The sequence below is a fragment of the Clytia hemisphaerica genome, unplaced genomic scaffold (genome assembly GCF_902728285.1).
Source record: "Clytia hemisphaerica strain Z4C2 unplaced genomic scaffold, Clytia hemisphaerica genome assembly, whole genome shotgun sequence".
In the NCBI taxonomy this organism is placed as follows: domain Eukaryota; kingdom Metazoa; phylum Cnidaria; class Hydrozoa; order Leptothecata; family Clytiidae; genus Clytia; species Clytia hemisphaerica.
The window spans coordinates 548,183-560,785 of NW_027103309.1; the positions used below are offsets into that span (position 1 = coordinate 548,183).

A 12,603-nucleotide genomic window follows, 5' to 3' on the forward strand; every position below is an offset into this window, starting at 1 on the left:
TTTATTTTAATATGACTGGGTTTGAATTGTCTGGGGCAATTTTTCGGGGGGGGGGGGAAATCCCTGGGTGCAAGTTTCCTGCGAAGAGGTATTCGCGGGGGTGAGTCTCCTAAAATCATACAATTTGGATGTATTTTGTGGAAGACAAAAAAAACTAGTATAAACAAACATCGCTGAAATTTTAGTTTACCAAAAAGTGCTACACCCGTTTTAGCTGTTATTTTTTATCTTTTGTTAATGGCAATTTTAAGACAAGGCAAAATTAAGTATATTCTATAGTAATGGTTTGCAATCTAAAGTCGCTTTGCTTTAAATCTGCACTATAGTTCAATTCAAGAACTTTAAGGGAAAAACACTATATTACTGAAATCAGGAGGTTTCAAAGTACCTCTCTACCAAAATTAGATGTCTAGCTCCATGAACATATAAACGACTGGACATCGATCTTTTATTGTCTCTTTGAAGCGAGCTTCGTTGCCGCCTGTATTTCAAAATTGGTATAAAAAATCCGACAATATTCCGTCATAATTTTATTTCTTTGAATTATTTAGGTAAAAGGATCGATAGAGCTTGAACATTACTCCTAGTGTACAAAAAAATTATTTTCGAATTTTTTCACAAGTTTGCAATATATTTTATCAACATTTTCAACTCTAAAATGCAGAATTTCAACTGCGTGTATACTTTTGAATCCCTTTTGTCACTCCAATAATTTTTTTTATGACTTGAAAAAAAATAGCTTGCCAAAGTTGAGAGCCTGTGTCATAAGAATATCGAAATTAGAATGTGACACTCTCTAAAATTATTAGACACTTTTAAGTCAAAATTTAGAAATATTAGTCGGAGTTTTGACAAGCTGACGATGATTTTGCCTCTGTTATCTTTGTTATGATATAGATAAAAGACTTGAGAAGAGTAGAGCAACAGAGACTTTTGTCGAAGTTTTGACGTTGTTAGCAACGTATTCCCAAGTGGTATATCATCAAAATCTATTGTTTCATTTTATGCTTTTAACGAGGCGGCAACGAAGCTAGCAGTCCTTTCTACAAAAAGACAAAGGAGATGGATGTCCAGTCGTTTATATGTTCATGCTAGCTCCAAATGATAAAAGTTCATTTTAACCAGAGGTTAGTGCACATTTAAAGTGAATGGATTTTAATTCCTACAAAATAATTTGAAATCTGATATTCGCGAATTTAACGAAATGATATTTCTCAGGGAGTATTTACAAAAAAAAAATTTATAAACTGGAACAGATTTGTAGCTAAGTTAAAATTAATATGTGTTTCTCATATTTGAAAACGAATATATTTTGAAAATAATAAAAATAAAAATATTAGAATTGTCCATTACAACAGCAAAATTTCCTCAAATACGGAAATTGTTGTTGAATACATTTCGGTTGATCTCTATATAAATTAATTCTACTAAAGTTTTTTCCAACATTGACTTTCTTATTTTTAATATCATATTCTGCTGTTGCCTCAAAAAGTCCCCCACATGGTTTCAATTTTAAGACTAACTCGTAAGACTGAAAAGCTCCATCGTCTTTGGCAGCTCGTATCATCTTACTGGCTCTATGAATTTGATCTAAAGATAACGTTTGGCATTGTGGCTTAGCAATCTCGTTCTTGAAGACTACCTCGTTAATACTGTTTGTAATTGCGGTGGCAATTTCTCGAACAGTTGGATCATTCAAGTTTTTAACAGGTGCAAAATTCCTACAAACACACCAGAAGGGTGTAACTCCAGCTTCACCACATTCTCGATTCAAAGATACAATATTTGTAAATAAACTACGACCAAATTTATGTTTTGGTATCTCTCCGCTTGTGAACTGAATCAAATGTTTTAGAGTTGCATGTATATCATAAGGCGTTGTTAAGGCTTTTGAATTTCGTTGAAGATTTTTGACTAACTCTGGATGTCTTTGGTAGAAGATTGGTGGTAGAGTAATGGTCATAAAAGGCAGACGTTCTTCAAGCTTGCCTTGTATAGTGGACCTAAACCCACCTTCTCTCATACCATGATCGCCGAAGAAAATAACGGCAGTAGATTCCAATCTTTTCGATTCATTTAAATATTGAAAGAATTTTATAAAGCCATTATCAAGCATTTGAACACGCTCCGGTTCATTATGAGTGAGAGCAGAGTTCATTAAAAATACTGCACTTAACTCTTCTGAGTACTCTTTATAGAAGTTTTTAGTATAATCCATCGCAAAGTTTATTGGGCAAGAGTTTGAACGCCAATATTTAATTTTTCGCAAATCATTTGACTCCCTCCACCACGGCCGAAGATACTTCAAAGTCGGTTGCTTCTTAAAACCATGTAAACGAAAATTAAACGAATTAATAAATGGCTCATCTTCAGAATGCATAGTAGCATATCCATCTTTCACCAAATCTTTGAGTAGGGATGGCCATTTGTCGATAGTCTCAGCTCCTCGGAATCCTCGGCGTCCTTCTGGTTTCAAATTTTCTGGTTGATCGCCGAAGAACGTTGCACATAGTTGAGGTGTGGTAGCATCACCAACAATCGTGTGACCCTAGAATTAAAATTAGAATTACACATTTACTCATAACAACATCCAAAATTCTTTTAGCCTTTGGATGTTCTTAACTTTTGGAGTTTTAAGCCTTAAAATTTTCTTAACATATGTTCTTATTTTCACAATTTTGTTAGGAATTTTGTCCATTTTCTTAAGAAATAAGGTTGTTTTAGGGTTCACAAAGCCTTCTACTTAATGTCTTACCTTGTTCTTAATATTTTGGCCAGCGAAGCCCCTTATGTTCTTATATAGTTTGTTCTTATGAAAAAAAAATTATGAATGGAAGAACATCTTCTAATCAACAACAGGGCCCACGCCACCGGGGAGCCAGGGCCATAACCCCCCCCCCACGTTTTTGCAAAGTAAGGAAATCATGGTTGCACCTCCTTAGACTTATATTCATTGCCTCCCCCCCACTTTCAAATTCAAGTCGTGGACCTTAACAAAAATTCCTAATACCCTATTTTTTAGGATTTGTGTACGACGTGATATTTTTATACGGCATTTGCAGTGAGTTCCAAAAAGAGACTTTAATCAAGCTGTTTTAATTGAAACCTAATATAGAAAGGTATAAAACACTCCCTTCTCACAGACCCGGTAGAATTTTTTCAGCCGGTGGGGGTGAAAGTAATGGACCAAAACTCGATGGGGATTGATATTCCAATATTTTTATGGCTGGGTGTTTGAATTCCTTTGTTCTCGAACCAGTCCAAACTTCAACAATGTCACTATTGTCAAGATAAGATAAATCTTTACTTTTTTGGTGAATGAAACAAATATGGATTTCTTTCTATTTCTCAATTTCTTTCTCATCTATATGGTTCATCATAAAGAAAATCAAGTTGACCGTTCAAGCTATCAAAGGCCATTTGGTTAGATATTCCCGCGTGTAAATCAATTTTTGTTCGTTAGTATTGATACATTAGTATTCAGAGCTTACTTCATACTGTTTCTACATAAAAGTTATCTTTAAATTTCTATTTCAATGATCTTAAGTTATCAAAAAAAAAAGCAAAAATAATATTTTTCCGGCCGGCTGCATGAAAGCTTTTTTCCTTCACCCGCATTCCGGAAACAATACATTTTTTTATTTTCGCCTTACCTCCATAATCGTAGTATAAGGGTTGTTCTGAAGAAATTTGTACGTTTTCGGTATATAACGTTGCGCGCATGCGTGAGATACTGAATCCAACATAATCATCATGATATTGAATTGACTTTTACCGGGATCATATTTCCGGAATTCTGGTCCTTCTGGATTTGGTTTTTTAACCGGATACATGTGGTATTCGGATATGGGTTTTTTATTAGCTTCTCTGATGTCAACTTTCATAAAATCATGCTCGAGTTTGTATGAAAGCTCTAAAAAAAAAAATTTGAAATACCAGTATACTGTACAGTATCACATTTTGGGTAATTTTGGAAATTCAAGTTATGGCTGCAAAAGCATGGAGGTTTTTCCCGCTGACTGTGCCAGTCACTGGCGGATTCCAGAAACTAGAGCAAGTACGTGGGAAATATGCAACGCTCGTTAAAAAACAATGAAATTACAATTACAAATCTCTTCATCTGATAAGTTCGACAGGGTCTAAAACTGCCTATGCCAGTAATGGCTATCGTAATTATAAGAAATACTAAAAGTAAGATCACGTTTTTCGCGATGTCAAAAAGTCGCACTCGCGCATTATATATATATATACTATATATAGTGGTAGTATGCAGTGCTGACGATCCTAATAAGGACGAAATGCATATGCTGCTCTGCCACCCAAATCTTCTGAAAGAAGATAGTTGGACAGAAATTCTTTGAATTTCTTCACAAATATGTTTACAACTGAACTATCTCTTTATAGACCCTCTCCTATATGGGTTGAGACTTCAGCGTAGTTTTCTATGAAATTCATGGTAATTTTCCCACCTCATATTTCTATTGTGACACTATTAGGGCCCTTTGTTGGGATGGGTGGATTGACACTATTTCAATTACTAGGCCTTCAAAGTTTTCAATTTTGCAAATATACCTTTTACATTATTACTGACATTCTTGTTATAAATGAGATGCTTCTCCAATTTGTTTGCGTAATCGTCTACACGTATGATATAGTTCAAATTGACTTCAACAACATTTTCTAGATTCACAATCAATTTTCCATTCTCAACTCTGCTTTTCTCCTGCTTTATTTTGCAAGTATCATTAATCCAGTTCCAACGGACGTATGGCATGACTTCACGATGGAAAGGATCCAGTTTTGGGATACGACATTTTAAAGTGTTGTTTATGGTTGGAGTTGTAAGTTGTTCAGTTGATAATGTTATCGCGAGGGTCGTTGTTGTGGTTGGTGGAGTGGTCGTTGTTGTGGGTTGGGTGGTCGTTGTTGTGGGTTGGGTGGTCGTTGTTGTTGGTGGGGTGGTCGTTGTTGTCGTTGAAGTGGTCGTTTTTGTGAGTGGGGTGGTCGTTGTTGTGGGTGGGTTAGTCGTTGTTGTCGTCGTTGGGCTGGTCGTAGTTGTCGTTGAGGTGGTTGTCATCACTGGTGAGGTATTCTTAAGATCTGTTTCAACTTCCTTCTCTGTTCTTGCTTCATTTTTAGGTGTTAATTTTTCAGCCTGCCTTGTGTCTTTAGTAATAGTTTTTACTCCCATTGTGGGACTCAATGTTGAGACTTTTGGTGACTCTAAAGATCCATTTAAGATCTCCTTTTTCAAGATTAAATCAAGGTGTTGTGTTTTCAAGTAATCTTTAACTGGTTTTCGGATATTGTTTACAATACCAGTTACATTTAAAGCATTGCCAAGTCCTTGACTTCGTACTTTGACATATCTTGATACCACCAGACAGAAGATACTATTGGACGACGATTGAGCTTTCCTGCATATTTGGTAATCGTAGTAAAAAATATTCAGTGCGATAACACAGACCAAAAATATGAGGAATATCTTGGTGATCTTTCTCTTTGTGGCAATAACCATATTATGTATGCCTGTCTACTTTAGAAAACGATTTATTCTTCAAAAGTAGTGCCAAAATGTTTTTACTTAGTTTTATCAATCACAAAAAAGCTTCCCTTGTTCCAGAAATTTATAACCAAGGTATACCGATACAATATTTCATACAAAGTAGTGTAATGTTATATCGAAGATATTTTTTTCAAACCAAACCAAGAAACAAACTAATGCTTCAATTTCGAAAGATTTATCAACGGTCATAATTTTGCTTTGATATTTTTAAGTATCTCATCTTTAGAAATAAGTTCCTTTTTTATCGGGTTTGTGAGAAGATTCGTACCACATGGCTTTCTAATGTAACCATGGAGATCAGGTTAAATATTTTAAGAAGTATTTTTCACTAGATAATTTCACACAGTATTGTCGATATGGGAAGTATTATAAAATCGTTTAAACAATGCCTTAGTTAAAAATAGTATCTTCAGATATTAGATTTAACAACTTTAGTTTTAATTTTCCTCTTTTTTTGCGACAGCCAACCCATTTTTGGTTAGTCAGTTTCCAAATTATTTTTTTTTGATGGAATTTTTACTGAAAAATTAATATTTTCATGATTCTTTATTTTGAATTTTCTACTTATTTTTTGTGATTACCCTTTTTAGTCACCCGTTTTAAAATCAATCCATTGAAATTAACTTCGGAAACTCTAAATTGAAATTATACCTATAAAAATAAACGCTTTTTTATAAGAACATCAAAAATATTTGAAGCCTTCGAATGTTCTTTACTTTTTAGTTTTAAGCCTAAAAATATTCTTAAAATGTTCTTATCTTCCTCATTTTTGTTGCCATTTTTACCAATTTTCCTAAAAAATCAGGTGTTTTCGAGTCCTCAAAGCCTTAAATTTTCTTAGCTTGTTCTTAGCATTTTGGCCATTGAAGCCTTACATGTTTTTTTTTTTTCCTCATATAGTTTGTTCTTTCAAAAAACGTGTAGAAAACAGTGATAAAAAATGTTGTGGAAGTCACTGTCTGACACAGTTTCCAAGTCACAAAAGTTGAAAATTTGCTGAAAATCAAACAAAATTGGTGAGAAAATATTGTAACAGACTCCCAATCTTTTTCTCTGTAAGAGTTAATAGATGGTTGTGTCAACCCCCCCCCTCCCACCATGCAAAACTAATGCCAGCTAAAAATGTATAACTGAGCTTTGAAACTGAGTAAAAACCTGATCAGTACTGCAGGGCTAAATCTTTAAATTCTTAAACTTTAGTAAAAGTTTCAATGAAATTTGTTCACCCTTATAATTAATTTATGACACACCAGTCTTTCCCTTTCAATGTGTCGATAAATTCGTCTCTTTAAAAAAAACTGTATTCAAAACTATTGAATTTTAATTGAAATTTTACAGATTCTTAAAATATTTACAATATATTATAGTTTTACACAAAAATTTTGACTCGTTTGTTGAAAGGAGTTTCTTTAGTACATATCTGTAACTTTGTATAACTTTTGAGACGGAGTACGTTTACCAATGAATTGCAGAAGTTTTTAGCTCTTTTATGCACTCTCATGCTTGCGGGGAAATTACAGTGCAGTTAAATTCTTAACATAAGAAACGAGAAAAATTGCTCAAAGTGACGCAAACAAATCTATGAGCATTCTGAGGATCTAAGGAGTAATAGACATATTCAAAATGGTAGCAGCTTTTATACAAAAGCGAGCAGTTAAAGTTACAATCATATCTTTGTTTATTTTTGTAATCTTAAATATAATACATCATGATGGTCAACGATGCCAGTACATGGATGAATTGAATCACAACCTGTTCTGTAAAATAGCCACCAGATATAGGAAAATACGGAACAATACTAATGGATTTTCTTTGACGAATTTCAACAATATTAGTCACGTGGTTAGAACTGCTTTCCGTCAACAAGGTTACCAAAGGGAGGACGTAGATTTAACACCAATTGTGAAACTACCGGATAATTTAAAATGCCGGATACCGAAACTAGATCCATTTCATCGGGAAGCATTACCATATGTCAAACGGTTAGGTGCAAATCAAAAATGTATGATCAAGTCAAAGAGAAGTCGTGTTGAAAATGGTTATTTAATTGTGGATAATTTGCAGAACATTGCGCTGATAACTTTGACTTATATTTTAAGAGTACATGATGACTATAACCAATTAAAAGATCAACTCATTTATAGCAACGTTAATAATAAAACACTGAAAGGTAAGCATGCCATCCTATTATTTAGGCCACTGACCTTTGGACCCTATGGACGAAGTTTCTCAATCCCGTATGGTCCAGGGATATATAATAAAGGTCAGGTGATTTAGACCTGCTGTTTACAGACCAGGTGATTTTAGGCAAAATTTTGTTCCTAGTGGAAAATTATGCTAGAATTTTTATCCCTGCTGAAAATAATCAAATAAAACGATTCCCAATGCAAAGTATCGCCCTATTTTTTCCACATCCACCCCCTATAAATTTTAGAAGGATAGAATTCAAATACCAAGCTATAAAAAATTGAACACCCCTGTCTCAGTGCCCCGGTGGCATGATTTCAGTACATGATTTTTTTCAGTACATGGTTTCAGTACATGATTTTTTCCTACGTCACTGCAGTAATCAAATTTTTATTGCACTCATTTGTGAATTGAGATATAAATTGAATAAAGACAGCGACAATAAAAAACAGTTCTTGAATTCCCAAGCCATTTAGGATGATTGAGACAGGGGTGTAATTGAGAATATCAATTTCAATCGAGTTTCAGTCCGTTATTTTTACTCCCACTGACTGATGAAATTCTACCGGGTCTGTTAGAACATTAACTAATAGACGGTATCACATATACCCTTGTCTCATATTTAGGAATCATTGTGAATCAGGATAGACCATAATAACGACTTCATACATTCGTCAGTTCAGTTCGAGTACGACAAAAGATACAGTGATTTGAAATTGGTAAACATGAAAATATCATTAAGGACATTCCACTTTTCCTTTCTGCCAATTCTTTAGATATGGAGCTTGGTGTACTAAGCTGATCCCGAATCAACAAGAGAGATCTAATCAAATATTTGTTGTTTTCTTTCTTATAGTATTGAAGTACAAACTGGAGCATGATTTCATCAAAATCGATATCCAAGAAACTGCCATAAATCAACATACTGAATACCACATGTATCCGGTCAAGAAACCAAATCCGGAAGGACCAGAATTCCGGAAATATGATCCCGTTAAAAGTCAATTCAATATTATGATGATTATGTTGGATTCAGTATCTCACGCATGCGCACAACGTTATATACCGAAAACGTACAAATTTCTTCAAAACAACCCTTACACTACAATCATGGATGTAAGGAAATCTACAACCTCGATCAATCAGTAACGTAAATAAAGCCTGGGATACACGGGGACGAGGTTGGGAAATATAAATCTAATAGTTTTTTAGCTTTTTGTGAAAATTCTGAATGTGCCCCCGCAAAGCTGTATTCTAAAGCTTATAACCAACTTGTCTCCCGAATAGACGGGGGGAGGGGGTCCGAATAAGCAGGGGGGTAGGAAAATTTTCTAAATTCTAATAAGCGGGGTGGATGGAATAAGAGGGGGGATAATTTGAAGACATAAACAACAAAAGTGAAACAAACAAATGAACACGTAAAATAAGAACCAATACTAACAAAAAGGAAAATTTAACAAGTTTAAGGTCTATCTACACTGTAATGAAAAATTTAATTATTCAAATTTAATTAGCGGGGGGGGGGGTCTTAATAAGAGCGGGGGGGATGGATTTTTTTTGCTCTTAATAATTAGCGGGGGGGACGTCTATTCGGGAGACAAAAGTAGTACCTAGACATTTACCTGTTTCTGTTGTTTTGCTTAACAAATCATTTCATCATTTTCTTGAGTTCAGTGTCTCGGTCAAGGACCTTCTTTATCGTTTCATTTATTTACTTTACATTCCACAGTCTACTGTTTCTTGAAACTAGTTGTCTAGTATACACCTTTTCGACCGTAGCCGCCAATTGCCGCACAGGCCTTTTTTCGTCCACTAAAACCCTCCCAGTGTGTCAAAGAAGAATTGGATCGAGTTTAGGGGGATAATTAAATAGTTGCCTGACCACGCGACCACGCGAAAAGGTGTATTGTGCTAGAGAACCTTTTTGTACGTTTGTCTCATTTTTTAGGGTTACACTATCGTTGGAGATGCCACTACACCACAATTATCTGCTATCATGTTTGGTAATCAACCAAGTGGTTTAAAACCTGAAGGACGCCGTGGTATCAGAGGTTCTCGGCGTATTGATTCATGGCCTTCAATTCTAAAAGAGTTGACCAAGAATGGGTATGCCACAGTTCATTCGAGTGATGAGCCACCTATTAATGCTTTCAATTTCCGGTTAAGAGGATTCAATAAGCAACCAACGCTGAAGTATCTGCGCACTTGGTGGCGCCAGACGGATGATTTGCAGAAAATCAAAAAACATAGATCAAAAACCTGCCCCATCACATTCGGGATGGATTATACTAAAAACTTTTATAAGGAATACACCGAAGAGTTAAGTGCAGTATTTTTAATAAATTCTGCTCTCACTCATAATGAACCAAAGCGTGTTCAAATTTTTGATGATGGCTTTATAAATTTCTTTCACTATTTAAACGAATCGAAAAGATTGGAATCTACTGCTGTCATTTTCTTTGGTGATCATGGTATGAGAGAAGGGAGTTTTCGCAAAACCACTCAAGGCAAACTTGAAGAACGCCTTCCATTTATGGCTGTCACTCTTCCACCACTCTTCTATCAAAGACATCCAGATTTAATCAAAAATCTTCAACGAAATTCGAAAGTCTTAACAACACCTTATGATATACATGCAACTCTAAAACATTTGATAAATTTCACAAGCGGAGAGATACCAAAACATAAATTTGGTCGTAGTTTCTTTACAGATATTGTATCTTTGAATCGAGAATGTGGTGAAGCTGGTGTTGATTCTTTCTGGTGTGTTTGCCAAGAATATAAAGTTCTCAAGAACTTTAGCAATCCCATTGTTCAAAACATAACAAAAGCAATCATTGAACATATTAATCTTGAGTTGGACACCAACGCTGTCAGCAAATCTCAATGCCAAGTTTTATCTTTAGCTAAAGTACAAAAAATTAGCAAAAGAATTGAAAATCGTTTATCCAAGTATGAAATTACATCTGATTTTCAGACTTTTGAAGTTTTAATTCAATTAAAACCTTGTGGAGGACTTTTTGAAGCAACAGCAGAATATGATATGAAAAATAAAAAAGTCAATGTTGGAAAAAATTTCAGTAGAATTAATTTATATGGAGATCAACCGAAATGTATTCAACAACAATTCCCTTATTTGAGGAAATTTTGCTGTTGTAAGTAATAAACCTTATCGGAGTTGTTGATTTTTCTAAAAAAGCGATGCATTGTGGGATTGTTTCGGGAGTATTACAATAGAAATATTTTAGAAATTCCTCGAGGGAATTCTATTGTTATACACCCGAAACGATCCCACAATGCATCGCTTTTTTAGAAAAATTTAAAACTCCGATAAGGTCTATTAGAATCCTTCAATCTGTAATGCATGATGGTTTTAGTATATTTAAAAAATGGTCAAAAATTTAATTCATTCAGCGTCTTTTGTGTCTTTTTGTTCAGTCCTTTGTTTTGGTCTTACGTCACTTTTCTGTTCAGTCTCTTGACAATTAATTCTACGCAGTCATTTTAAGTTCTTTTGTATCATTTATGTCATATAATTAGTTTATTCACACTCAGGCAATTATCTACAATCAGTGCCATAACATATTGGCACTTTTGGCTAATTTACCATTTTTCGAAAATTGAAGTTCGAGCGAGAATGTCAATTTTGGGCCTTCAACTTGATTTCAACGATTATTTCGCTCTGGGAGGGAATTATTGGTTTATGTGTTTTCTTTTATGAATACACTAGGGAATAGTTACAAACATTTTAGCTAATTCTCTCCAACAGAAACAATATTTGACGTCAAGGAGATCAGACGTCAAATAAAAAGTGGAGAGTTTCTAGTAAAAGATACAGTAAAAACAAAAAATTTCTTTAAAAAATCAAAAAATCTGTATTTTTTCACCTAAACTAGAGCTCTAATCCACTATTCCTCAACATTTCCGGATGGACGAGGACACTACAGCCGACACCTCCATAGACGATCACCCTAGTCAAAATTTTGACGAGCTGCGATGCTCCCAGACGAAATGTTACGGTTTGGAAGAAAATATCCTTGTTTGTATGGTATGCAACCGCTTCGTGCATTTTAGATGTTCCCAGCTCCCACCGTACCAAATTCAGGCCTTCCTGAGCACCAAGACAAAAAGAAACGGAAGATGGAACTTCTACTGTATCAACTGCGTGGAGGTACCCCAAGACCTTTATGCACTGTGTGATGTAGTAGAAGACGAAGTAACTGAACTCAAGAACGACATCTCGGAACGAGACCGAATCATCGAAGTTTTCGATGGTAACGAGAAGAAATTAATCAAGTCTGTCCAATCACTGAAGTCGCGTAATGCGAAACTCAAAGATAAGTCAATCGAGAGATGTTCCGTAGACGAGATGAATCAAAAGATCCAAAAAGAGATCACTGAGCTTGGTGCAACCATGAAAGCGTCGATTATTGACGAGATCAAAGCGACACTCTTGAGCGTTGAAAACCAAATGACTGTGGTAAAGCAGTCTTATGCTAAAGCAGTTAAAGACCCTTTATTAGACGACTCTAACACCTCCATCAAGGAGGTTATTAGAGAAGCTCTACGAGAAGAAGATGCAGAAGAAACAAATAAACAAAAACGTGTCTCCAATGTCATTGTCCATGGAGTACCTGAACAAGATACCAACATGGACAAGAGCTGGGTGGACGATCTCATCAAAGAAACACATTCAAATGTAACAGTTAAGCGTGTTACTCGATTGGGTAAGACCTCAACCGACAGGAAACGTCCAATTTTGATCTGTCTATCAAGCGAAGACGAGAAATTCAATCTTCTCGGAAATTTACCTGCTCTTAAAGGAAATGAAAAGTTTTCTGGAGTGAGCA

At 35.1% G+C, this 12,603-nt stretch overlaps 2 protein-coding genes across 2 annotated transcripts; one reads left to right on the plus strand and one right to left on the minus strand.

The window, feature by feature from the left end:
* Positions 1–1,098: 1,098 nt before the first annotated feature.
* LOC136812898 (uncharacterized) lies at positions 1,099–5,979 on the minus strand. The gene is made up of 3 exons (XM_067069424.1): positions 4,573–5,979; positions 3,654–3,913; positions 1,099–2,548 (listed from the first exon to the last, which is right to left on the minus strand). Exons 1-3 carry the CDS (start codon positions 5,516–5,518, stop codon positions 1,337–1,339), a joined length of 2,418 nt encoding a protein of 805 aa, XP_066925525.1. The 5' UTR covers positions 5,519–5,979; the 3' UTR covers positions 1,099–1,336.
* Positions 5,980–6,990: 1,011 nt separating this feature from the next.
* Positions 6,991–10,933, plus strand: LOC136812886 (uncharacterized). The gene is made up of 3 exons (XM_067069416.1): positions 6,991–7,736; positions 8,610–8,869; positions 9,702–10,933. Exons 1-3 carry the CDS (start codon positions 7,190–7,192, stop codon positions 10,914–10,916), a joined length of 2,022 nt encoding a protein of 673 aa, XP_066925517.1. The 5' UTR covers positions 6,991–7,189; the 3' UTR covers positions 10,917–10,933.
* Positions 10,934–12,603: the final 1,670 nt, after the last annotated feature.